General features: G+C 37.5%; 4 protein-coding genes across 5 annotated transcripts in view; 1 reads left to right on the top strand and 3 right to left on the bottom strand.

The window, feature by feature from the left end:
- Positions 1–205: 205 nt before the first annotated feature.
- On the bottom strand, positions 206–5,226 carry asb5a (ankyrin repeat and SOCS box containing 5a). Of its 2 annotated transcripts, none has more exons than XM_079249644.1 (7): positions 4,864–5,226; positions 3,569–3,648; positions 2,474–2,581; positions 2,075–2,225; positions 1,544–1,678; positions 1,036–1,227; positions 206–860 (listed from the first exon to the last, which is right to left on the bottom strand). In XM_079249644.1, exons 1-7 carry the CDS (start codon positions 5,066–5,068, stop codon positions 733–735), a joined length of 999 nt encoding a protein of 332 aa, XP_079105770.1. In that variant the 5' UTR covers positions 5,069–5,226; the 3' UTR covers positions 206–732. The 2 variants fall into 2 exon arrangements, with proteins under 2 accessions (XP_079105770.1, XP_079105771.1); XM_079249645.1 differs by lacking the exon at positions 4,864–5,226 and adding an exon at positions 3,950–4,270.
- Positions 5,227–5,924: 698 nt separating this feature from the next.
- On the top strand, positions 5,925–15,885 carry ctso (cathepsin O). The gene is made up of 8 exons (XM_079250321.1): positions 5,925–6,208; positions 7,461–7,566; positions 7,825–7,949; positions 10,179–10,346; positions 10,589–10,710; positions 14,031–14,194; positions 14,905–14,997; positions 15,094–15,885. Exons 1-8 carry the CDS (start codon positions 6,008–6,010, stop codon positions 15,126–15,128), a joined length of 1,014 nt encoding a protein of 337 aa, XP_079106447.1. The 5' UTR covers positions 5,925–6,007; the 3' UTR covers positions 15,129–15,885.
- Positions 15,886–16,394: 509 nt separating this feature from the next.
- On the bottom strand, positions 16,395–20,071 carry tdo2a (tryptophan 2,3-dioxygenase a; the record flags this gene model as incomplete). Its single annotated transcript, XM_079249757.1, has 12 exons — positions 16,395–16,548; positions 16,832–16,922; positions 17,133–17,212; positions 17,705–17,762; positions 17,925–18,036; positions 18,147–18,254; positions 18,402–18,588; positions 18,718–18,845; positions 19,345–19,415; positions 19,566–19,656; positions 19,788–19,890; positions 20,037–20,071. The coding sequence occupies 12 exons, from the start codon at positions 20,069–20,071 to the stop codon at positions 16,395–16,397; spliced, it is 1,218 nt and encodes a 405-aa protein (XP_079105883.1).
- Positions 20,072–26,090: 6,019 nt separating this feature from the next.
- LOC306763041 (teneurin-3) overlaps positions 26,091–27,302 on the bottom strand; it is a gene marked incomplete at its 3' end in the record, with an annotated part of 136,454 nt that continues 135,242 nt past the window's right edge. Inside the window, exon 27 of the mRNA XM_079249709.1 lies at positions 26,091–26,843. Coding sequence (XP_079105835.1) covers positions 26,091–26,843 — 753 coding nt within the window. The remainder of the gene's footprint in view (positions 26,844–27,302) is intronic.

Here is a 27,302-nt window from a genome sequence, read left to right as displayed (position 1 = left end):
ATGTTCACTAGCCACTTGAAGGATGATATGATTACATGTAATAATATAATAGAAATTAAATTTAACAATTGAAATATTTAGAAACAGCTCAATTTTATTAAATAAATCAGTATTTGATGCTGTAAAAGAAAAAAAGAACATGCTTTACTGGTGTATACACAATTTACCACAAAAAAAAAGACAAATAAATAAGCAATGACTGCACATTTTAAAACAACTTTTAATTATTCAGTAGTGCTTTAGGTACAAAAAGCAAAATACTCACTCGTGTTTATACAGTGTTTTTATATATGACATAATTGTTATTAAACTTTTTATTACATGAAGTGCATCACTCTCTTGTAGCTGTTTAAACTATTAAGGCATCTTTTAAACACTGAGATAAGAAAAAAAAGTAATATTGTTTGAATTATTACATAAAGCAAATTCATTTCAGGGAATCCTAAAACTCTGTTTTAGCAGCATCTTCCTTTACTTTCATTCATGTCCTTGCAGTGAATGGGCAAATCTGTGTTGAAAGCTATGCAAGCTGAGCACAGCTTGGTATTCCTAGTTGTCTGATTTATCAGTATTTGTATTCATTTTGAACCCCATTAGCTGTTGCAGTACAGCTATTAATTGCATCATGGGTAACATGAAAATTAGCAGGACACTGTAACATTTTTGTGACATATAGAGTACAAAAAAATCTCTTTATGTCCCATCTAAGTAACAGCTTGGTGATTCTGCATGTCATTGGTACTGCAGGTAGCTCTTGAGCCTGTTTGGCAGGGGAAGGTGCGATAGAAGATGGAGTCTGTCACGGCCGACATAGTTTCTGATGCACTGACGACACAACTGGCTCAGCAGTCGAGGTGTAGCTACAAAACACGATACAATGCAAATATATTTATCAAGTTATGCTAAAACTTTAATATAGGTAGCTCTGAAAAGCAAAACCAGAAATAACGTTTAAATATTATTTGTCCATTTATGTGTAGCTACATTAGACAAGGTCAGGGATCAAACTAAAAACCAAGCTGAGTCAATTCTTACCTTCGTAAAGAAGGAGAAAACCCTCTGTGATACTGCTGGGTGGAGCCACATCCACTGGCCTCTGAAACTCCGTGTTCCTGGCATTAATATCTGCACCAAAGTCCAGCAGCAGCTTCACTACAGCTGTGGAGTCTTTTTCTGCTGCTGCATGTAAAGGTGAATCCAAGGATCTGCCTTTCTGTACATTTGCACCTGTGTGGGGCACAGTGAGATTATCCATTTAAAGCACATATGGTACCGTTTAAAAGTACTTCTCAACTAAATCTAATGGTGAAGGGCGCCCAAACTTTAACTTTTATTCTATAATTAGAGATCATACAGGAATAATTTTACCGTTTACAGTTTAATCTCAGCATAAGATTTGTTTCAGAGGCTTTTGAAATCCTATAAGCCTGCATTCATTTCCTAATGCATCTGATAAATGTGTGTGTTTGTTCATGCATATTCATTTAGGACTTGTGTTTGTCTGTATAGATACATAAAGATCCACATAGAGCTGCTAGCTGACCTTCCCTCAGGAGTTTCCTGGCACACTCCAGCTCCTGGCAGGCGCAGGCAGTATATAGTGCTGTACCCAGGTGAGGAATGTCCATGTCCACATCTGCCCCCCAAGACACCAGGGCCTCAACGCAGCCATAATGACCTGCAAGTAATGAAGCATGAAGACAGCAATCAGTAAGTGACAATGTGAGATAATTCTCCAAGCTGTGTACCCCGGTCATGTTGAGATTTATTTTCCAAAGCTGTTTTTCACACTGCAGGTTCGTTAGGAAGGACGTTGGGGCACAGAAAAAGACACAAATACATGTTAAAAGATAATATCAAGTATAATTCATAATTTGAAGGTTAACTGAAGGGTGGAAATACTGGAAATCATCAGCTATAAGAGGCTGCCGCAGACTTTTTATTGGCTGAAAACCAAAGAAGATTTTATTAAAATGGATTGTAAATGTAATATGACTTTATAAAGACAGTTCTTGACCCCCTTACATTGGCCAGAAGCTCACTCTGAAGTGTGCAATATTTTGTCTTGATATACCTTTGCTGGTCGCTTCGTGTATCGGTGAAGGATGGTATACAAGGCTCTGGGGCTTTGCTCCATTTTCCAAAAGGATTTCAGTGCAAGCCACGCTGCCCACTGTACACGCATTGAACAGAGGGGTGACTCCATCAATTGTAGAAGCATTGACCTGTAAAAACATTTCCTTTTTTATTGTTATTTTTAGTCCTTGCTTAACCATGCACGTTGACTAATAGCAACAGCCAGAGGGAAGAGTTGAACAGGACCAACAGTTTAATCGCTCTGCAGTGACTGTAGATGGAGAGCAGCGTGTAGCTCATTTGTTATCCCCGCCCCGAGTTCCCCAACCATGGAAATTACATTTGACCTGTGCAGAATGGCAGCATTAAAGAGTTTGCAGGCCACTATGTGACTTACATTTGCTCCTGCATCAATGAGAGCTCTAGCACAAGCAACATGATCTCCAAGACAGGCTTCGTGAAGGGGCGTCACATGATCTATAGTCAGAACATTCACATTGTGACCCTGGAAAATAAGAAAGATCATACAACCACAGAGATTTATTGGAAACAGACATTTTAAGGAGCATTAAGCAACAGATGACCTGCTGGTCAAAACCACAAATTACCAGAACATTAGCAAAGCTTATCTCCTGCTGCAAAACAAACCGTTCCTGCTCAGTTTTGATTGTCACTAATTCACAAATTGAAGGGAATAATAAGTCTGCTAATTAAAGCTTCCAACTGAAGGCTGGTTAAGAGCTAATAAATCAACATGTGAAATTCTGTCATGATATCGCTGGTTTGACTTGAACAAGTTATATTTGGTTTGCAACACAGCACTCCCACTGTGCGCAGCGCAAGAGCCAAGTGGTTTTAATGGATTCCCATTCTGCTTCAGTTTAGGAATGCCGCTTCATCGTACATGCAAACAGATAACTCTTTAACCACTCCTCCGATGCTGTATATCCAATGGACAGTTTTACTGGTTAAATGTGATGGGTAGAATAACCTTGGACAAAAAAACAACATTTTCTTAATGATAGTCGCATGTTAAGTATTTTTTATCAGATGAAGACATTTGGCCTCCTCCTTTCAGTTACGGATTATAAAATCTATTGTAGAGTGGGGGGTGGGCCTAAATAAATCGTTAACCTGTCGCTTTGAAATATATTTGGATTAATGGCATTGTCAGACTGGATATTGCCAGTTGGCTCTCAAGCATAATATGAAACTAATTATGGTTGAAGTAGGTGAAAGACAAGTCAAATATGACTTTTTATCTTAATAAATATTCTGTGACAATAACTGCTCCTTGGAAGGAGAGAGAAAAAAGAAGCTGCAGGTAACTACTGCTAGCCCTGACTTATCCACCTTCTCTTTATTTGACACGGGATCGGCAAAGGCATTGAACCCAATTTAATGGCACAAGAGACAGTTTCAAAAGACTCCTTGCTCTGTGTGTAAATTTAGGGACACACATTAACCTCCTCTGAGATTGTGTTCTTTTCACCTGTAAAATGAGGGTCCTGAGGGCCAGGAGGCGTCCCTGACAGGCAGCATCGTGGAGAGGTGAGCGATCCGCCCAGGATCCTGTGATAGGAACAAGAATTTAGTACGTGCCATTTGTCATTTTTATTGTTTACTTGATTGTGTTATCTTGAAATCTCTACATTAATAAAAAAGAGCTGGGCAAGTGTAACTTTTTTCTTACATTACACACTCCCATCATGCTTTCGGGTCATACTTTCTGCAACTATGTGATGAACAGTGCTAAAATATCAGCACCAACAGACTCCATTTACAGAACAAAACTAATCCAATTTTCTTTTTTAAAAAATGACATATTTGTAGCCACTTGATCTGCAAATTTTCCTTCAGCCATCAAACACACCTGAGTCAATGTCCAGAATTACAGCTGATGCGTTCCACACCTTATCGTCTTTATTTTCTTCCTCCATTTTTACTTATCAATCAGAAACAGTAATACACCAAATGTTTTCTGTGAAAGTCGTGCTATTTTATTCATGCAGCATATTTTCTTTGACAGACACTGATCTGAAAGACAGATAAGAAGGGCCAGCTAGAGACATCAAAAAGATTTTTCCTAACAAGGAAGACCATATCTACAGGACCATGACTAATATCCCAAACGTCGCTAATTAGCATTCCTTTGAATGATAGCTTCAAATTATGTTGTTGTCGTGTCTCTCTCTTGCCCCAGAATGTGTCTTTGAACCGCTTGTCCCTGAGAATGTGGAGTGTTGTTTTGGTTGCTGTGTGAGTGTGACATAGCTGGGAATGGAAACTAGGGCAGGATGAGGGTGGGGGAGGGAAGAGAAGGATATCATGACTGTGTTCTATTAATACATTAGAGAGAAAGAGCTGCTGGGCCAATGGTGTCTTCATTTAATATTGAATGTACACTTCAGGATTTATAAGGAGCTATTAAGCATGAAATTAAAGACTGCGTCCATTAATATCTGCGGTAGCTTCTGTATTAATATGAATACAATCATGGTTTTTATGCATATTTGATAAAGAAAGCCATTTTACAGCTCATGTTTAAATACAGAATGTGTGTGTGTAAACTTACAGCACTTTGATTACCGAGATTAGCTTTTGCATCTAAGTTTAATTGCAAAGCTGAGGTCACTTTGTGTGTTCTATTACTGAAGTATTTTTGTGCCGAAAAATTGCTTTTATCATACAAATGGAAATACATCAAATGACATGGCCTTTTGAAATGAACTTGTTAAAGAAATAATAAGTTTTAAAATTCCAGTATGTTCTTCTCTGAGTACTCACTGTGTTGTTGGCCATAATCATAGAACTCTGCTGATATCCGGGCAGCTTCTTTACGGTTCCCACGCACTATATAGAAGTATGTAAGCAAGTTCAGAGAAATCTTAACAAAGAGCTTAAAGCAGAACAGTGCCAAGATGCTGAGGTAAACATTGGACAACTGGACTGTAAAGGGCTTGCTGGTGAGTTCCGCTGTTGGGTCTGACATTTCCTCTGGCACGTTACAAAAGAGCTTTGGTTATGATGAAGGCAGGATCAGATGCCACTCCAAAAAGCACAACAGTAGCCCACTTTTGATCCCAGTGAACTGAGTGGTTGGCTCGTCCTGAGAAAATGCAGGCTGGAAAAAAAAAATGCTCTGCAGCTGCTGCTGTGTCTGAGAGCAACTACTGTAATGTTATTATACACTGCATGTGGGTGTGGATGGTCACAGGTTAAATACATTTCCATCTACCTACTTCGTTGAGTAACAAACAACAACAAAATAATACAGTATTTCACAACTAGTATTAAACTGGGAATGAGATGTAATAAAAACATGACATTTTTATGTACATTTTAAGCAGGATTAATTGAGGCTGTGAAAGTTATTCGGGAGGGAGAAATTTAAACTCACTCTTGTAAAACTTTCTGATTATTTTCTGACATATATATATATATATATATATATATATATATATATATATATATATATATATATATATATATATATATATATATATATATATATATATAGCGCTACATATATATATATATATATATATATATATATATATATATATATATATATATATATATATATAAATATAAATATATATATATATATATATATATATATATATATATATATATATATATATATATATATATATATATATATATATATATATATATAGCGCTTCTGACTAGTAATTTAAGAGCATGAAAGTGTCAACTTAATTATAAAACTCCCATTTAATTACAGAAACTATTGTTTCATTCCGTTCCCTAACCCCCCCCCCCTCGCGACGCCCCTACTTTCCAAGGAACGCGTCCGCATTACCGCGCATGCGCGACACATGACTTGCCGTCTTTTCCGCGAACATTAAATGCTTCTTGCTTTCTGTATGAACTTCTACGCGTTTTCTCGCAAACGTTGCTGCACCAAATGGGTTGTTGTCAGTTGTTTGCAGTCATTTTATTTGCTGGTGGTACGCTCGTCTTCTGTCTGTCGAGCGGAAATGTGAGCTCGAGTGAAGTTCGCACCACATTAAATGACTCTGCAGTTGACTTCGAGTCCTTCAGAAAAAGATCTAATCCTAAATATGAAGTTAACAGCGAAACATTTGATCGTCATCTGAATTTTCAGGTAAGACAAGACAAAGAAGGCAAAGTGTGTGACAAGTTAAAGAGAATGAACCAAATTGAAATGTACACGTGAAAAAAACCAAAAACAAGGAAGGGTATGTCCGTTTAAGCCACGCCCACACATCTACTTGAAAACAGCAACTAAATGGTTACAGTTTGTGGGCTTATGTAACATTAGACATTGGTGTGCTGCGTTTGTTCATCGTGGTTGATATGATTAAATAAAAGAATGTTCTCTCTGTGTAACTGTTTTCTACCTCAATTAATGCACCTAAAATAAGCTGCAGGTGCATGGAGTATAGGAGAATTCAGCAATGAGGAGTATATTAACATATAAGCTGTGTAATGTTATTAAATGACAATAAATCAAAGACGAATGTAATCGTAAGTTCCCTTTGGGAAAACTTGCAGAACTTGCAAATCCACTAAATGCATAAAGTTGATATATTGTAAAAGATGCAATGAGACACATTGAACATCGTGTAACAACACATTGTTCTGCTGGGCAAAACTATCCTCCAGGTAGTCATGTAATTTATTAATTCCTTCAGCATTTTGATAAACTAGTCAAACCTCCTGCATGGCAACAGCACCCGCCAGAGGTGGTTTCCCCCTAAAGGACCGCATGGTGGGACTATAAAACTATCTCAGAAAAACAAACAGAACATAACACTGAGGCTCAGATGGTAACCTGGACTCTGAACAGCCCACATACTGATGGGTATAGGACGGGTATGGGATTTAAGTCCAATCCACAAAGCCTCATTTCACAGTCCAGAATTGTCAAAAGACCTATTGTAAAGGACCAATTGGACCTACTTTCCATAACAACTTCACGTGCTTTTCGTCCATGCCCTGACTAATCAGGGCTATTTTTTGGCATGAGGACTTATTAATAACAGGTTTATAATTATGTTATGGCTAATTTTTTCCCTGAGTTTCTGGACATTTTCTACTCAAATGTTCATATAATGAAAGTGAAAGAAGAACTGTGCAAGTAAAGAGTCCTGTGTTTATGAGTCCATTGTACAGTCAGTAATGTTATTAATTACAAACATTTTTAAAAGGTACTGCTTGTAATGCTTTGGCCTTATATTTCAGCGTTTACCTTTGTGCTTCACATTCTTGATAGTATTTTAATGATTTAATGCAAGAATTTCAACTTTAACCATTTATTCTGTAGGCTGGACTTTTCTACCGCTTTCTGCTGGCTTTCTAGTCAGTTTTAACTTGTGTCATTTGTGTTTTTGCAGAATGCTGCATTGCGACATATATACCTGAACTCATTTCCCACTGAGCCACAGTCTGCCAAGTATGGCATCAACCAGTTCTCTGGCCTCTCACAGAAGGAATTCAGGGGCAAGTGAATTTTTGTGTGTGTATTGTTAAAGAATGTAAGGAATTCCATGAGCTGTGTTTTTGTTAATAACCGCTGCTAAATGTTTTACCTGTTAACTAAATAGCTTAATCAGGTTTATTTAATTTTCCTTAATTTGTTCACTGAATTATTTGAAATTTAGCTAAATATGCTGATTGTTAGGGCACTCATGACATTGCTTATCTTCATCTTTTTTTTTTTATCCACAAATGACTTTGAAAGTGTATCTTTAATCACAGATCTCTACCTGCGAGCGTTCAGCGACAGAGCCCTTGTTTTCTCTGGACTGACCATAGAGGGGCTTCCGGCCAAATTTGACTGGAGGGACAAAGCAGTAGTGGCACCGGTCCAGAACCAACTAGCAGTAAGACTTATGCAGATAGATGAGAGATAAACCCATCTGCTAGTATAGTGAAACTACCATCAGTAGAAGTGAAAGACATTAATTTTGTCATTACATGACAATGTTCTGTCGGAAAACCTTTGGTCCAGGCATTCATGTGGACTTTACTTTAACATGTCGCATTTGCCCAAGCAATGTAAAAATCCAAGCTGAGTGCAACTCCTGCTTTCGTCCATGTGCATGGGTGGGGAAGGTGGTGCTTTATCTGAAAGTGGCTTTTAGTCTTTTATAAGGGAAAAACAGTTATTGAATATATGTGACTCACCGGCATAAACACAAAGAACACAGGTTTGAATTCTTATTATAAAGGAGCTCTATATTAAGTTGTGATATGAAATGAAAATAAATGTGTTAGACGCTCACACTTAATTTCTGCAATCTGGCTTCACTTCTCCATCTGCTTCTTCAATTTCTCTTTTCTTTTACCATTTCAAACACATGGGTAAGAGTTTTCTTACAGATGCAGGCATTTTCACATGTCAAGTTTATTTATTTATTTCTTAATATCCCAACTTTTGTGTGGGAAGTGCTGTATGTCTTTTTCACACCATTCTTTGCATAAAGTGCAATAATAAATGAGGCCTTCGGGATGCTCATCAGCTTACTGGTATAATGAGTTCAGTAGCTTCTCATTTTTTGTTAGGATGAAAATGTATTTTGCCCAGTGATAGATTTTTGCAATATTACTTCAGTACAGAAAATAAATGACATGAAATCACAGGAAAAGGTTTCATGATGCCACACAGTACGAAACAGCATTTAACAGCATCTTGGGTTTTGATTGTCTTGACTAGGAGTGATGCCAGATTTATGGCATGCACAGAGAAAATTCCACCCTCAGTAGATCAATTTCAGTCATCTAGTGTTCAACTAAAGGTCAAACATTCAACTGAAGTAGTAATGAACAGAAAATATCTTTAAGTGGAAGGGGACTTCAATGGTTATGGAAAAACAATGAGCTCGGGGAGCAGAATGGACCAGGGATCCAAAAGGGAGAGGGTTAGTAAGATAGAGTTGTTGCTTTTCCTTTGTAAGGGCTCACTTTGTGCCCTTTTTGTCCTTTATCTCTTTAGTAAGTCAGTTTGCTGCGGGGGATGATATTTTCCCTGCAAAACTCTTATCCTAAGGGAGTGAAATAACCTATACAAGGAAATGCTGCATGATAACATAGTTTATACAGTGTTTTATTCTCTTGAATTCTGGGAAAAGTTTAGCGCTCTGGGGAGAGGCTGTAATTGAACATACACCAACCACACAGCTTTGCTGCAGTTTATCTGCCCAGATTTCTTATTGTCTGGTTCTGTCTGTGAATCGGCTTGGGCTGAGTTCCCACTGCAGATAGATGGATAAAAAAAATAAAAAAAAATCGAATAGCATCCAAAAAAACACAAACTATCAAGCCACTTGCATCTGAAAAATTCTTGATTTGTTTTTTTTTTTCTTTATTTGCACTTCAGCTCTTTAAAATGTGCAAAGATTAACTTTACATTGTGAATGCTCAACCAGTACTTGCCTACAATCTGGGCAGTAATGACTGATTTTCATTTCTGGATGTGTGTGTGTGTGTTTGTATGTGTGTTTGGATTGGAAATAGACTTCTCTTTTCTTTTCTTGTCTTGTTTTCTCTTCTCTCAGTTTATAAACAGAGATAAATATGACACACTGCCTGTTGCTCTTTTCAGTAAAAACGTCATCTGATATACACTGATGCCGGAGTTGACAGTGACATGCATGAACTAAGGCAGGAATAACAGGATTTACATCAAATATGTTTCTGTCAGTAGATGGCAGCAGAAAGCAATTAGTCAGAATTTATTCAGCCATGTCGGATCAGTGAGTCCATGCCTTAGAAATGGCATCTAGGTCAGAGAGGACACTGGATCACAATATGTTTCAATGTCAAAGGTTTATTTCTAATTGGAACTTCACTTTCATAAAATCTTTATTTTTTATCTGCATTTTGAGCCGCTTTTTTTTTTTTTTTTTTTTTTAAATGGGTTGAGTGATGTGGAATTAATTTGTTCAGCAAGGTTGCATGAAAGCAGATGACTCATTTTTACAGTGGTAGAAATAAAGCTTCATCCTCTTATTAACACTTATTATAAAACAGATTTAGATACAGCAAGTTGCAAGTCATCATTCCCTGGATTAAGACCTTTTTTTAAAAAAAATGTTTAATTTTATTTGCAGTGTGGGAGCTGTTGGGCATTTAGTGTGGTCGGTGCTATACAGTCAGTCTGCGCTATCAAAGGCTCACAGCTGGAGCAGCTCAGTGTGCAGCAAGTTCTGGACTGCTCCTTCACAAATGAGGGCTGCAATGGAGGCTCTCCATCCCAGACTCTGGCATGGTTAAAACAGGTAAATTGATATTTTTATATAACAGGCTTGCAGGTCTTACTTCCAAGATGATTACAAACCGGAACTCAGCTTTAGCTCCGTATGCTTGATATGCATTAAAAATATATCAAATTATTTGTGTCTGTAAAGCAGCTGCAGGAGTAAATGATAGTAAGCGGAGTGAGATTGCTTTTCACATATGAATTACAAAGTGGGTATGTTGTATTCTGATAACAAACTGACTTATTTTATTTTCCATTTAGACCAGAGTGAAACTGGTGACTCAGTCAGAGTATCCATACAAGGCCAAAACGGGAATCTGCCAATTCTTTTCCCAGTCGCATGATGGTGTTGTAGTGAAGAATTTCACTGTGCATAACTTCAGGTAAAAGACACATTTTACAAGTTATTTATGAGAAAATTGCTGCTGCATTCAAATAAAATGATATAAAGTTAAAATGTCATTTTCTTAGAGAATCAAGGACAGAAAAAAAAGGGGACGTGGCACGAGTCCTTTCCAATGACAGTGTTTTCTTTAGTTCAGTAGAATAAAGTTTTTTGACTCTGGGTTAGCTGTTTCAACCCATAGGTTACTTTAATTTAATCACAAAATCAATTATCCTTCATTTAAGCTTGAACAAAACCACAGTTTTCCATTCTGTTGTTTTTATTACCTCAGTGGACATGAGATGACTAATTCCACTCTATTGATTTTTAATCTTGTGTAACACTGGATTAGCTTTGCACCAATCATAACTCCCAATAGGATGCAATTATTTCAATAGAGACAACTATCTCCTCTTTGTACCTTCTCCCTTTAATCAAGAGTATATTGAGGAAGTTTCTTCTGGCTGGTTGAATTGCAGAGTAGACATGCAGAGAGGTGGGGAATCGTAATGTGTATCTGCGGCAGAAGATTTCCTCACCTCTTATTCAAATGGGATAACTCTTACAAACACGCCATGTCTGAACATTATGTAACCTAAAATGTAGCTGTACATGTCTGAACCAGATTTGGATTCAGAATATGAGGGTGAACAGGGAGTCTCTGTTGGTAAATATACTTTTAACCAGCCATTCTGCAACTTTATGGCATATGTTGTGTTTCAGTTTCCCACTGTTCTGTATGTACCCTCACCATCCACTTTGTTAAATACACCATGTTAGTACCGGGCTGCACCCTCTTTTGCACATCACTGATGACAATTGCTAGTTCCACAACATCCCAAAGGTGCCCTTTGGGATTGAGACCTTGTGAACTTCAAAGTGTGAACCTATCATCATTTTCAAGAATGACAATGAGATGATTTTTAGTTTTGTGACGTGAAGCAATATCCTGCTGGAAGTAGCCATATGAAAATGGGTCATAGCCTTAGTTGAAATCAAGACTCATCAGACCAGGCAACATTTTTCCAATATTCTGTCGTCCAGTTAAATTGAGAGTGCAAACTGTAACCTTAGATTCCTGCTCTTAGCTGGCAGAAGAGACACCTGCTGTAGTCTATGATGACCAAAGTTCTTTGTTGGAGATATTGGCGTTACTAGAGCTTCAAAGTTTGGTCATTTTATAACCTAATATGACATTTTTATGCCTTTCTTTTAATATTACTTGCATTATAGCTGTTTTTACTATGGTGTAACATAAATGCTACATCCCCCTTAATCACATGATTCCAGTAAGATTTTTTTTCTGACTGATTAACAACTCCTGTATGTATTTAAGTCATCAAGAAACACAAGGCTCCAAGAGTTATTCAATACTTTTATAACTTTCGAGTACTTTGGAGCAGGACCCCAGACAATCTAAGCCTCTTTGACTTTGGACTTAATCCAGAGAAAAAAAAAAAGACCCACCAAGATGCAGCAAAACTACTCAGCAACATAAGGGCTGTCTGCTTGGTTGTAAGTCTGCATGTAGTAGTCGTCTCATGTGCAAAGAGGAAGAATAAATGACTTGCCAGGGCAATGGGAGGATGAGTGATAGCCATGGCCCAGTGCCGAGTGGTTTGTGATGCCACCAGCTGGCCTGCTCTTCCATCCAGACAAAGATCCTCATAAGCCTGCGCTTAGTAGGACACAGCCGTGGCCAGCTGCAAAAGGGAGAGTTCAAGTGTTTCACTCAAGAGAAGGTTTGATCTATGACTGCAGGACCTGGTAGATGACCTGGATAACGGATCTTCGTTCTGAAGAAAAAAAAAAAAAAAACTTGGAAAAACTAATAACGAGTACTAAAGCTGTGAGTTGAGGGAAAAAAAGAAGAAAAAAGGATAAATATTAAGAACAACATAAATGTGCATCTTTTCAGTTGGTCTGGTCTGTGATGCAACAAAGAGTCTTTCACGTTCTACCTCGCTCCCAGTTACAAAAACCATCATGTGCACATGGGGACCGATGACACTGTGAAGAAACAATCAGAATTTCTGAAATGAGTTTTTATTGATCTATTGAACACGTTCTGCTTGTTTAATATTGTGGTGTTTAATGGCAGCCTTCGACTACCAGTAAGAAAGGGTAGTCAGCACGCTGCACTTTTACCTTAAATGTACTTTCCACAGACATCTTTTTTTAGGAACTTTTTGCTGGCATCATAAACATCTTTATGGACTTAACTTTGAAGTAAGGTAGTTCCTTTTCTTGTTTGTTCTTGCATCACTTATCTTTTGTTCTTGTCAAGGACAGGAAAACTCAAAAACAGCATCGAAGCAAAACAGGATGCATTAGAAACCTTTTTCCCAAATGTGTTGCACACTTGATGATTTAACATGACATGAAATGCGTCCCGACTTTAGTTTTTTCTCTTGTACATTTCATCAATTAGTCTCTATAGTTGTAGCCATGTTTTTATTGTGCTTTATGATGAATTTATGCTACTACTATTGTGTATGTTTATTTACTACTCTACTACTGTTGTGTGTATTCCGTTTGCATCATCATGAGCCATTTGACCTAATCTAATTCTCCTGTACTTTCATTTATGCCACTGTTTGTCTCAGAAGAATGCCTGAATGTTTTTTTATTGCCATTTTCTTTGCACTTTGAGTTGCCGGTTTGTTAAATGTGCCATAGATACTGGCTTGGCTTGTTAACTACAACTTGAAAGTAAATCAAAGTAAATGTAAATGTCAATTTCATGCTGCTACTCGATTTGCTGGTGTACCCTTTTCAACAATCAACCAAGCATGAAAATGTCCCTTTTTGACCTGCCCTGTCTTCTGGAATTGGATGCCTCTGCGAGGAGGATTCCCGTCAGGGGGTCAGGTCTTTACTGATGCACAGCAGGAGACAAACATGATCATAAAGTTCGAATGGCTTTTCTGTATTTTTCAGCACAGTCACAGGCTTCGTAGACTGTATGTAATGAGCCTAGCAGAGGAGAGCATCGCAGATGCCCCCAGTGGGAATCATTTAACAAGAGGACAGGAAAGGGGTGACAGAGGGGGAGCAGCGTATATATGGCATAAAAAGAAGAACCAGAAAGACATGCAATGCTTGTTCAAAGCAAATATTCTAATGAGGAGAAATGCAGAGGACAGATTTCAAATTTTGAGAAAATATAGTGAGAAAAAAGCTAATTGTGAAATGTCAAAATCTTTAAATCTTTTAGAATGGAGCCTCTGACTTTGCTGCATTCTGTACTTGAAAAGGCTTCCTCAATCACAAAGCCAAACAACCAACCTCAAGGGGGGGATGTTTATTTTTCCCCAGTGGTCAAGAAGAAGCAATGATGGGTCAGCTAGTGGAGCATGGTCCTTTGGTTGCTGTTGTGGATGCTGTCAGCTGGCAGGATTACCTGGGAGGCATCATCCAGCACCACTGCTCCAGCCAATGGTCTAACCACGCTGTTCTGGTTGTTGGATACGACACTGCTGGTACACGCTGCCTCTACAATACCATGAGAAGAAATCATAACTCAGGAAAGAAGGAATTTTATATTTTACCTTAGCTAAACCTACATGTTTTTAATCCTTTTACTTAGTTTTATTTGTTTTTCTGTTTTATGTTGTTTTAAGTATTTGTGTTTAATTGTATGCACTTTGTGAGTTTTATCTTGAAAGGTGCTCTATAAATAAACATTTGCTAATGTTTTAGCACAATGAAGTATACAAGGAACCATTAAAGTGATTTAAAATAGGAATATGCTCGCCTTAATCTCATTTTCCAAGAAAAGTGTAAACATGTAAATGTAAACAAGGCAAAAATACGAAGAACGTATTTTATAACAGATAATTTTATGGTAATAGTACTAGCGATTTTTGGATGTTTCCGGGGAAACCTAGCACATCCTTATTTCATATTTTTAAATATAAATTAACGTGCCTTAGTGCGCAACTGCATAATGTCATTTAGAGGGGAAAAAAAAGATTTGCAGCAGATTACTCAGTTGGTGTGTGTAATTTAGTATTTTTTGTACTTCACCCAGTTGCTTAATACTGTTTGCCACCTTTGTACCTTAGGTCGTATTTGTTTAGATGGTTACAGAATGTTTTTAAGCTTCGTAATACTTGAACTGCAATAAACACACAAACAACCCTGTGGACACTGTATGCCCAGCTAAAAAAAATGTGTTTTTCTGTTCCAGGTGAAATTCCATACTGGATTGTGCAGAACTCCTGGGGAACTTCATGGGGGAACGAGGGTTATGTTTATATAAAAATTGGTGGCAACATTTGCGGTAAGTTCATTATCTCATGTCAACGCTTTGCTTTGGTGCATTTGTACTATTGTCTGTGGGGGATTAATTATGTTCCTGTCTCTGGCTTCTCCTCAGGTGTTGCAGATTCTGTGGCTGCTGTTTTTCTTTGACAAAAGTTTGTAAATTATAATCAGTCACTGTATGGGCTTGTGTGATGCATTGTATGTGGGTGTTTACCAGTGCCAAATGGAAATCAGTCACCCACGTTCTTTTGTTGTCACTTTTGATAATGTTTTTTATTAAACGTTACCGTTTCGTATATCCAAAGCAAAATAAATCACTTCATATGTTTGCAAATGTTAGATTATAACAGAGCAACAGAACACTCACTGTACAAAATATGTATCTTATTAAATACATAAAATAGATAAATGTTGTGAGTAATACAACTCATAAATTCCTCTATACAAAAAAAAAAAAAAATCACATTAATTACTGCATAAATACATAATAAAATTATTTAGCATCATATAGAATACTATACAAAATATATCTATAACAGCTACATCCCCATTAATATGTACACATTTTATGGCTTATTTTTGATAGTGTGATATTCATGTGCAAATAGTTCAGTTTTAGATTTTGAGGTTTCATAATATATGTACACTTTTTCACTTAGCCTCACCTCAGGGGTCTAAAATGACCCCCTTTGACTTCCTTGACATGAAGTAAGTTGCATTTATGTAAAAGTCCACCAGTGTTGTCCCAGCACGTAAAGTCCCGCTGATCCGTTTGCCTGCAGGTCAGTCAATGTTCATTTCCATCATTTTATTGAGAGCACATCTAAGCAGTTCTTATCAAAGAGCCATATCTGCAGGACTTTGTGACCTACAGAGCAGATTATAGTCAAATCTCTTGATTTAATGTCATGATCTTTTTTCTGCCAGTATAACACTGACTCTGCAGTCTGATTTGTCTATGTAAATTATTCTGTGGTTTCCATTGCTTATACAAGCAAATTATGATTTTACTAGTTTTGTTTTTATGTTGTATTTTGAATATGCTTTTTTTTATTCTTTTTATATGTATTTTAAGACATGTTGCTAACATCTTAATCAGTTCGCCTTTGAAAAAGTGATATTGATCTCAGTAGGACTTTTAAACCTGGTTAAATAAAGTTTTGTAAAAAAAAAAAAAAAAAAAGTCAAATCAATATCATGTCTAACTGGCAAAACATTTCCTTTGAAATCCTCTACATGATTTGTGGTGCTTGAGTAAAGTAGAATATGTTTAAACTTCCCTTATTCATTAGAAATTAAGCAAAGTATAGGCTCTCTCAGGTACTTTGAGATGATGTACTGTGTTATCTTTATCTTGACTAATCAAATCATCTGTTTTTGATAACCTGCTATTACAGACAGATGAAACACAGTCTAGTCCGAGTCTTCACTGCTGCAGTACGAGCTGTCCCAGCACTCCGCCATGTACAGGAAGGTGTGAACGTTGGGATTCAGCTTGGGCACCCAGCTCCGAGGAACCAGGAAAGTTGCCAGGTTGAAGAGATCCACAAACACTTTGTAGCGATCGCTAAATGGACAAAAAATCATGTAGTTGTAAATTTTGAGTTACATCATGTGCTTAAACATTTTTTTCAAGGATTCTAGATTCCTGCACTAAACGTAGTTACAGTGGGCAAGGACGGGGAATTTTTTTTCTTTTTATTTGGATTGGAATTTCCTTTAAACCAGCTTTAAAGCTTTACGGGTTTAATAAAGATAAGAAGGGTACCACTGTCCCACAACCGTATCTAAATTAACTCTGAAGGTTTTCAATGGAGATAACTGAGATAAAATTTGACATCATACAATACCTGACAGTAGATCTCAGGTACTGGTAGCCAGATGAACCCCCTGTGCCTGCCTTGCTGCCAATCATACGATGCACCATGCACACATGGTTGTCTAGAAAAGAAAGGCTTAGGATCAAAACGTTGGCGATGTAAGCAGTATTTTGGCTTCACATGAGCTGTGTGCTGCTTAAATGTAAGTGAGATAAAAGTCATGATTTAACTCGTGGGACTCCCCAGTTTGCCCAGCTCAGCCTTGAGGCCAGCTTCAAGCATTTCCTAAACAATTACATGCAGCCACTAAAAGTGATGCTGAAATACTCACATCTCCATTTTGTCATGAGGGTGTCTATGTCCATGAGGTATGTGAGCAGCTGGAAGGGAACTTGGAACCTAGGCTCCTCCCTAAAGACGAAGGGAAGATTTTATGTTTTACACTTGATGCTTTTTGAAATTTTTAATCACTGTAAAATGAGAGCACCTGTCACCTGTTCACTACCGGGCGCCCAGCATTTTTTTTATACTAATTATCACTTTCCAGTAACTGTCACATGACTTTGCTGGCTCTGTTGCAGCCTTAATGAGTCTCCTGCGAAATTCTGTCCTTATTACATATGTTTTGTTTACAAAACGAGCAACCGCATCTTTAGGTAAGAGCGGCTTTCTCAGACCGCCCTTATACTTGCTGTAGGTGTCATAAATTTAATGCCGCTGGGTTTTACAGCAGAGCTTCATGTGTACATTTTAAATGGAAAGAATTAATGAGTCCTGCACCTGGAATTTGCACTGATGTGTTTTTAAGCTTAATGTCCCTCCGGTGATGCCTGCTCCTCTTGTGTAAAAACGTATTATTGCTGTGGTAAACAGCAATAAAGCTGAAGTGTTGGTGCATCGTACCTGTAGAAGTATATCATCAGGGCACCTTGTAAAGCCTTGTAAGAGAGGCGCCTCTCACCTAGTTAGTAGAAATATAAAAATGTTTACTACGAGAACAACAGGACTTGTCTTTATTTGTTCAGTTTTATGAGCTAGAAGTTCACCAGATAGAAGTTTTGAGTAAGTTCTAAACAAACACAAAAGCGTCACTGACAATTGCAACATCTGATTGAACGGTTACCTTTGCTGACCAAGTGGTTGTGACGCTTTTCATCAAACAGAGATGTGAAGAGCTCTCTCTGTTTGACCAGCTCAGCCATCAGCTCCTCCTTCTCTTCAGAGTCTGACATTTTCTTTAAAAGTAAACAATGCCCGCAAACAAAAAATACAGCTTCTGTCAATCATCAGTGCACTCCAGGGGAAGAGAAGAAAGTTTGCTCTGAATACTGGAGTTGTTCCTTACCTCAATTTTCTCCTCCTCCAGATTCAACCCATCAAATATATTGATTTCAAGCCTAGCCCAGAAATTGAATCCATCCACCTCTAAGCCAGGAGTTCTCTCCAGCCACTCCTGAAAGAAAAATACATGGCTTATTGGCATTTATATTCTGGTTAGTAGCACATAAGCCTCTCCAGGGACGTACAACAAAACAGCAAAGCAGATGTGAGCAGAGAAAAGTATCCCTGTGTTAATTATGTGAATGACTAAGTCCTATACCTCCACCAGTTTAAGGAGTGGTGCCTCCTTTTCAGTGGCGAGCAGCATCTCACTGTCATGGCCCTTAAAATTGTCCCTGTAGTGACGTCTGTTGTATGGGACCCTCAGGTTTTCTGGCACTCCGATTTTGTTCTCCAGGATCCGAAACTGGAGGCTTTGGAAGCCAGAGGCTGGAGACAGGTATTCTCTGTACACACAAATACAAGTAAGCATATGTGCACCCCCATTCGGCTGGAGCACACCGTCTCCAAGAAGTGCATCTTATAAAAATTTTACAGCTGAAGAAGAGAGGGCCACAAGTTATTTATAAGTTTACCTAAAGTCAAAAAAGTCCAAGGCTGTCATTGTTTCCAAAACTGCAAACTGGTCAACCAAGAGTCTGAAAATCATTACAATCCTGTGTATACGAGTGTTGACTTTCAGCATGTTGCGCTCATCTCGAACCTGAAGAATTAGAAGATGTTAAAGAAATGGCTGTCTATTAAATCATATGTGAAGTTTTTAAAAGTGTAATTGTTAAATTGTGTTGGTTTTTTTTGTTTGTTTTATTTTGTTTTTTAGAAGAGGTATTATTATGTGTCTCCTCCCCTCTAAAAAAAGAACTTTGGGTCACTTTCAGTGTGTTTCTTTCTGACAGGAGAAATAAATAAATACTTTTCTGGAGCTCCCGAACTGCCTGGGTGACGAGCAGAATTTCAAGTTTTTTCTGACTAAACTCCAACAGCGTTGCGTTCAACTTAAATTTCAGTACATGCACGGAGAGAACAAACTATTCTATAGGTGATAAACCCCAAACCCATTTAGATCTCAAGTTCTCTCTAAGCATGGTAATGGCAATATACAGTACATATGTGTTGAATCAGGTTTTAAAGGGTCAGTACTGATGGTGTGCTAACTAAAATCTGAATGAAGCAATACAAAACGATGTTTTAAATAGACTTACGTGTCCACCGATAAAGATCTCTCGCACTGAATCAAGTTCAAACAAAATCTGTTTGAACCACAGTTCATAGGCTGAAATAAAAAACACAAAAAGAAACTGTCATTATGTCACACAATGAACACAAACATCAATAAGCAATTAAACTGAACTGTTCATCTGTTTGTGTAAGGTTGAGGTCACAATCTGCTTTCAAGACTCAAACAATATTTGTGTTATTTTACCTTGATGGGTGACGATGAAGAGATGCTCATCATGGATCTTATTGCCTTTCAGTTCACTTTGCAGTACCTGGGCTGTGACTATTTTGTCGAGCTGAGGTTTGGAGAGAAAATGGGAAAAAAATGCACATTCCAGATCTCATCTTTATTTTGTAAATAAAAAGAAAAAAAAAGGGAAAATAGCCAGTTACTAAAATGGTGCATAAGTCAGGTTGTGTCCTCTACCTGCAGGTAGTCGCCGTAGATGATTCCTCCTTTACTGGCCTTGTTAACCCCTACCTGTGAGGCATCGTCATCTTCTTCTACGGGAGGTTTATTTTTGAATAACCTGCATTACAAAGAAACAGGCTTTTGTTATCTGCTTTCTATTAGTGGGATTGGTAATAGAAGAGCTTTTGCATTTAATCAGTGTAGGAAAAATTGAAACTAAAATTCTTGAGAGCCACCATCAAGTAAGATGAGATTTTCACGTACAAATGCCTCTTCTCAAAGTACGGACATCCACTCATGACTAGTCCAGTTCAGTTGCAACAGAGATGTCTTCTTCCTCGGCTTATATTTACTAAAACTGTCTTCAACACAATCCAGGTTTTTAAGGACTTGTCTTGTCCAATCAGTCACAGGCATACAGTCACTATCCGGCCCGCCTCTGTTTGTCCCATGCAGCCTCTTTTTACCTTTAGCCACCGTTACTTTCTGGAGTTTGACCTGCTAAACGGTCAAAGTTTTTGTTTTTTTTTTCTTTTTCAAATTAAAAAAATCTGAAATGAAACAACAAATACGCAGTTATGTTCTTGAACTGGTATTTGCATTATATGTCCTCACTAATGTAAAGTTATAAATTGGAAATATAGGACTGGATCGTTTTAGAGTCTTTAACCAGAATTTCATCAGAAAACATTTGGTCATATTCGCAACGCGGTCATAGGGTATCATCATTTTTTGCTGTTATGGCTGTAATGTATGTAACAAGCTGAAGACACTTACATAAGTGACATGAGGGCACTTTTTTTTTTACGTACAGTACCAGTTAAAATTTTGGACACATCTTCCCATTAGATTTATTGGGAAAATTTGTCCAAACTTTTGATTTGTAAGATCAACAATATGTTTTTTTCATTAAGTAATTTTTTTCATAAAGTCTTATTTCACTATAAAGTCCTGTTCGCATATATTTTCAAATTTTGTTTTAACCTTTCCATGAACATATGCCTGTGCTTTCTGGAAATCACTGTAGCTGCTGCATGGGTCATCGCACTCCTCTGTAAATATTTTCTTTTCGGTTAATATTTTATTTAGCTCATTGCTAGTGATGTGTAGTTCCAAGGTCATACTGCTAATGGTGCATAATGTGCTTTTTAAACAGATAATTGAGGGTTGTTTTTTTTTTTTCTTTCTTTCCAAGCTTGCTAAATGTGCTCCATCTACCTGAAAGCAAGAGTGTTTTTCTCTTAAGAGCTTGTTGGGAGCTGAAAATGCCACTCTCTTTGGGCCTGTCAGGTGCCATACAAAGTTCGTGGGAGTTATTTGTTTTCAGGCACACTTGGCAAGTTTATTTGAACGTAATGCCAGGCTTATTGCTGTCCACCAACTGAGCCACAGCATTAAAAGACAGCCAGTTACAACAGGCAGATTCCTTTTGAAGAGCGGTCATGTCAGTTTCATCAGTAAAACAAAAAATGAAGAATTCACAGTCCACTCTGTAAATCTCTCAGATCATTAGCTTTGTTTTTCTCTTTGTGGAATTATCAAGTGGAGTCCCATCAGTATGAGCAATGGTCCTAAGAAGATCAGAGGGATGATAACAAGCAGCTATTTTTGAATTGGGACAAGGTACGAGCCTAGCATGTATGAGCCGCAGCAGCTCCAAAATGCTTTGTTCTTGTTCCCATTTAGCGTGGATGAATAAGACTAGTAGAGAGCGCTGCACTGGATGAGATCCTTCAGATGACATGAAAGTACCGCTGTAGATTTTCCAAGATTTAACAAACCTGTCTGTCTCCCCAATAGGACGCATGTGCCATTGTGCGTCATCTCCAAGGTCTGAGTAAGTCACTGATTAAAAGAAGGGATATGGCTTGTTTTTGTTCTTACTACCATGGAACTCCCCCGCATGACAGTTTAGCAGTGTAGCCATCCACGCCTCCTTGTCCTTGAACCCTGCAGTCAAACTTTCCTGCTGTGGGTGTGTTTTCATCAATGTCTGCATTGCCATCGGCTACACCTTTATACGTTACATCATTTTTAGTTCTAAGTGCGTCATTTTAAACATAAATGTAGTGAAATATTGTTAAAACATATTATCATCATCATAGGATACACCTTTCTGATAAGAAACACCAAAGATTTGACAACAAAATATTTTTATGTTTGCAAAAAATGTGTCTTTAGTACAACAGTGTGTACTTATTTTAGATTTTTCATTTCCTTGAGTAATTTAACATATGTTTATTCATTGTACTATTTAAATTTAGCCAGATGGAGTAACATGAAATAATAAAACATTGTTTAGTGGTGCACAAACAGTAAAAATAAAGGAAATTAACTAAGATTGGGGGGGGGGGAGAGATTTTTATATGAGCATTTGCAATGTCAAAGTAAAGTAGTATACAAGCTGTTTTCTTTTGTGTCCACGAGAGAAGATTTCAGAGCTGCTTTTGTTTAATAAATGAAATGACCATTGTGTGATCACAAGTGAACAGATCCATCTGAATATCTGGTGTTTACACAATGTGTCTGTGTGTGGGAAATTATTTTGTCACTTCTGTGGAAAACACTGGCAAATAAATACAAGAGCATCTATCACAGTAAAATAACTTCTTTTTTATTTCTAAGTAAGAAAAGTGAAAGTTGAGTAGGAAATATTGGATAAATTAAGAGTGATTTTGGTTTCTATTCAAGCTCTATAAAATTAATTTTTATCTGCAGGACTGGTTGCCACAGAGAGAGTCCACAAGCTGTAAGTTGAAGGTGAGTTCCTCAGTGGGAAACATATCAAAACATATGAGATGCACTAAGCTGCACGTAACATAGTTTTTTATATGCTCTGCCATAACAACCTAAATCTAATGTGCTTCTTTTTACTTGTCAATTTAAAACTCTACACCTTATTTTGTTAACTGTAACAATTAAAGAGCTCATCTCTTGACTATTTCATAGGCTCATAATTCTCTAATAAGCCTGATTGGTGCTCTCGATGTTATATCTTTTTTTTAATTAATAATTGCTGCATTACTGTATATTCACCTTTGTTTTAAAAGTCTGCAGCTTCCCCTATGCCAGGTTCTATGTCTTAAAATCTGCATTTGTACAAAATTCAGAGCATAAAGTCTCAGCAGTCATTTTTAATCCACAGGCCTAAACAAATTAAATGTGTATGGATGCACAATTTGTAGATGTTTCACTATAGTACCAACACATGTTGAACAAGAAGTAACTGTGCAACCCCAAAAGTTAAAATCACTTTCCAGAATAGAATCAACCATAAAAAAAAATGCATGTATATGATCTATAGCTTCCTTTTAAGTCCTACAATGGGTCTAAGAAGATGGAACAACTTGTAAAATAATTTAACGTTTGGTAACCTGATTCCATGTGGCTACCTTAATCTAAAAAAAAACAAAGCAAAAGCAAAAAAAGGTTTGATTGAAGTATACATGCTTGATCGTGCCCCCCACCCCCATTCAGTTGCTGTGATGTGGTTATTGCACAATACTTTGGGTTCTTTGATGTTCTTGCAAAGTTGTCCTATCTCTTTTATAAAAGCCTTTGAAGTAGGTCTAGTTGGAGCATAGCGTTATACCACACTGTCTCTTTGGCAGTACTTAAGAGTGGTCAGATACTGCAGCATTACTGTAGTTCATTTTAATAATACTTGCTTAACTATTCCATTTGATGTCTCTTTAGATTTACCTGGAGAATCTAGAAGTAATTGTTTAGCTCTGAACATCTCGTTAACTAATCACAAGAATTGTTTGAAGTCGGAGCTCAAAGCAACAATGCTTTCTGACCTTTCTGAAAGTGCAGTGCTGGCTGCTGTTGGAATAACTGTGCTGCGATGTGATGTGCGGATAAAGTCTGCTGGATGACTTTCTGAACTATGCACTTTGTGCCACTAGAGAGCATCAGAGCCCCTTTGAGAGAATTAAATATTTGACTGGCTCATTTTTTATATGGCAAGGTTTTGAAACTCTTTGCATGGACATATCAAAACTAATGGGGGTTTCTGTAAGTTCATTGTAATTCTAATGTGAAGGAACAACAGGCAATAACTCACAGGGGAACTTAAATAATACATTTCTCTATAGGTCGTTGATGTTAGGGAGGGGCGGGATATCCAAAGGGAGTCTGATGAGGACGTTCAATGATGCAGCTCCATTGAGCTGCATATGTCACAAAGCATTTTTAAATGAAAAAATAATAATGGCGTGTTAAGAATCTGCGGGACGCTTGAACAGAAGGGAGGAGGTCAGAAACAAAGCATAAAAAAGCTTATGAGCAAAGAATTTTTTGCTCCCATTTGGTTTGAAATGCCGTTTGAAGTTTATAATGAAAAAGAAGCCACTGTAATATGAATGGGTTGTTTTCAGAATTATGCATTCCACCATCAGAGAGCTTCTGAGCTTTGATTAATAACACTGCACTAGATCAGTGAGAAAGCTGATTACAAAGCGAATCTTATTTGTAAAAACTTCAACATTCTCAAACATATACCTGAAATGCTTTCGGCGAGTACGACCCACACTGAGTAGATGCTGCTTTGGTCAGTCATCTATATTTCAGGTTCATCACACTTAAAAGTTCTTCAGTGACAATTTACACACTTTAGTTCAGAAACAGCTTCAAGCAGCAGACTTCAAAGCAGAACTGTGTTTGTCTTTTTTGGCTTTGTAGCTTAGAGGGTGTATTTTCAATCATTAATGCAATTTGTGATGTTTATTTTTTATTTAAATACTGGTGCTATTCATGTATTACTACTTCGAAAGACTTTCTTTGATGATTTTGAAATTAGCGTCTAATTAATTACACACTTAACAAATTTTCCTTTTTTTAAAAAAAAAAAAAAAATCTTCTTACAAGCAAAAATTCATTTGCAAAAGAAAAAAAATATATAAAAGAAGTAACAATCTCTGAAAGAAAAACAACATGCCCGAAAGAACCTCCAAATCATGAGTGCATTTAACTTTAAAAAAAAAAAAAAAAAAGTTACTTACCAAGATCATGGAGGGGATCTATATTTAGGTCTTCTGTAACCTTGTTTATGTGGGATGGTTTCATAAAATATTTGTGTTGATGAAATATTCATTGGAGAAGAAGGCAAGTCAAAAGGCATTATGCCCAATAAACATTAAATTTAGTGGAAGTAATAGTTGACTGGATGCTATAGATACATCATCATTTGTCAATATTTGTTAGCACACGCACAAGTTTCAGTCAGTTACTTAAAAAGAAGCCCAACAGTAGCTGCACTGGTCCTAAAGCAGCTTGAAAACAAACAAATACAAAAAAAAAAAAAATCATTAAATCAATGTCCCTAGGAAGAAAAAATCACATAATATATAAAGACATAAATTAAAACCAGCTGGACTTTATTTATGTATAAACACAACATAAATTACTGTTAATGACTCATACAGACAGTTATTCAGTTTCATAAAAAAAGAAAATGACAAAAATGCATAAAACTCTCTGATAATTTACAAAACATGGTGTCCCTGTGATATCCAGACACATCTGTGCTGCTCCACATCTCGCTCTTCAGAGTTCTCCGTACCGTCCAGGTTTTTTCCTTGCCCCCCCCCACCTCATCCCACACAATGAGTTTTAGGTATTTAAACGGCATTTTTTTTTTTTTTTCCCATTTAACAGTATCTCAAAGAGAATAAGAAGTTTTGATGTTTACAGTGCTAAATCTGGTATACATAGTGGTCGTTTGGTGAAGATATTTTAAACATCAGAAGTCTCTGATTTTAAAAACAAATATTTGATCAAGAATCTTGCTCACTCTAGGACTGTGAACCGATGAGCCTGGTACTTCTAGAGAAGTGCAGATATGCATAATGTAAACATTCCTTCGATTCACACAACACTCGTTGAGCCAAACGTTTCTTAATGTAAATGATGATCATTTTTTTTTAAAAAAAGGAAAAAAAAAAACATAAAACACCTAAATAATCTCACCGTTTCCCGCAAAGACATCACTGTTCCTCTGCGTCAAAGTCCAGAGTCCAGAAGGCTTGTTCTACAGAGGAACTGACCTGTAATTGCCATGTTAAGGCATAGTGTAATTGTACATTTAATCTGTAGTCTTTGAGTCACAATGCACAGCACTGCTTTTGACCCCTCCCGCCCCACACACACATTTTTTCATTTTTCTTTCTTTCTTGCTTTCTTATTTATTTGTACAAAAACACAACACTCAATGTACATATCAGCAACTACTGAATACAGTTGCTTTTCATTTTTTTTTCCATTTTTTCTCTCTCCACCAAAATAGAGTCTCTTTGGCAGAAAATGCACCTCATATTGTTACCTTTTCCCAATTTCACTTTGCCGCAGAAAGTGGATGTTATTCGAGCAATCTGCTAATTCTGGATACTGCTCAGTGGATAGCACATAATACCCATCATATCCCAGAACTTTCCCACTACTCAGTAGCTGCCTCTTCTCCCCTTCTGTCCAGGGGCGAACCCCTTCCTCGCCATCTCGCACTCGCTGCTGCTCCCGGGCCCATGCACCTGCCAGGGCTCGCTGACGTGCAAGCTCAACAACCCGCGCCTTCTCCTCATCCACTGTGGATCCATAGCGGATGTGGAAAGCGAGCGCACCGGCGCGAATCTCCACATCTGCAAAACGGCGAGTCCGGCTATCCATGACTGTGGTGGACTGTGACACTGTCACATTGATGCCGTTCTCAAGAGTCTTGTGTCCGCTGGTGAGGTGCATTGCAGCAAGGTCAGCATCTGGAAGGCCTGGCTTAACAAAGTAGTGTGTGTCTCTTCCTTCTATAGTAAAGTGGAGGTCTTCCAGGTAGAAGGCATTGTTGAGAATCGTCGCAACCTTGATACAGTCTTCACTTGCCACATTGAGTGTGTGAGTGTGGACACTGCCCTTATAGATGGCGAACATAACAGCTCTTCCGATGGGAGACATTGCAGCTGAGAACCACAGCCAAGACTTTTCACCTCTTCGACCTCGACTGAGATGGACCTCTGGCAGTCGCTCGAATGACAAGAGGGAATGCGCTTGTCTGGTTACTTCCTGCTGGACCCCAGAGATAGACTGTAGGAAAAGTGCAGTGAAATGTTAACATCTGAACATGGCAGAACCCGATTCTCCAGGCTATTTAGAACCAGCTACTTCCTGCTTCAGAGTTATTCCTTCCCATTGAAATATAATGGTGTTTTCAAGCTGTGTTTTCAAGCCAAAAGTAGATAAATTCCCCATGACAGTTTTTTGTGTTAAGGCCAGAAACCAAAGAAGCATTAATCGTATGAAAAAATGGATTGTACAGCAGCTACACCAGAATATTACATATGAAATTAGAAAGCTTTAAAATGTGTTCAGTTGTTAACTAAAATGAGGCAAAGAAAAGCACACTCTTTACTTTTGTTTATTAACACAATGGTAATATGGACCAATTAAAGTTGATATTCTGTGAGGCACATTAAGGAACAAATTATTTAAGAAACTGCATATTTTAAATGTTTTATTAGTAGGAAAACAAAAGTAAAATAGCTT

This window comes from Telmatherina bonti (assembly GCF_933228915.1).
Source record: "Telmatherina bonti genome assembly, chromosome: 12".
Lineage (NCBI taxonomy): Eukaryota > Metazoa > Chordata > Actinopteri > Atheriniformes > Telmatherinidae > Telmatherina > Telmatherina bonti.
The sequence above is the reverse complement of the archived record's forward strand: the minus strand, read 5'-3'. Positions and strand labels throughout refer to the sequence as shown.

Excerpts from the sequence above, each read along its gene's own strand:
- asb5a (XM_079249644.1), bottom strand. The coding sequence starts at position 5,068 with ATGTCAGACCCAACAGCGGAACTCACCAGCAAGCCCTTTACAGTCCAG. Across the intron at positions 2,226-2,473 it reads TCATTGATGCAGGAGCAAAT|GTCAATGCTTCTACAATTGA; the intron begins GTAAGTCACATA and ends ATGTTTTTACAG. Across the intron at positions 861-1,035 it reads TTTTCTCCTTCTTTACGAAG|CTACACCTCGACTGCTGAGC; the intron begins GTAAGAATTGAC and ends CGTGTTTTGTAG.
- ctso (XM_079250321.1), top strand. The coding sequence starts at position 6,008 with ATGGGTTGTTGTCAGTTGTTTGCAGTCATTTTATTTGCTGGTGGTACG. Across the intron at positions 6,209-7,460 it reads ATCGTCATCTGAATTTTCAG|AATGCTGCATTGCGACATAT; the intron begins GTAAGACAAGAC and ends GTGTTTTTGCAG. Across the intron at positions 10,347-10,588 it reads CTCTGGCATGGTTAAAACAG|ACCAGAGTGAAACTGGTGAC; the intron begins GTAAATTGATAT and ends TTTTCCATTTAG.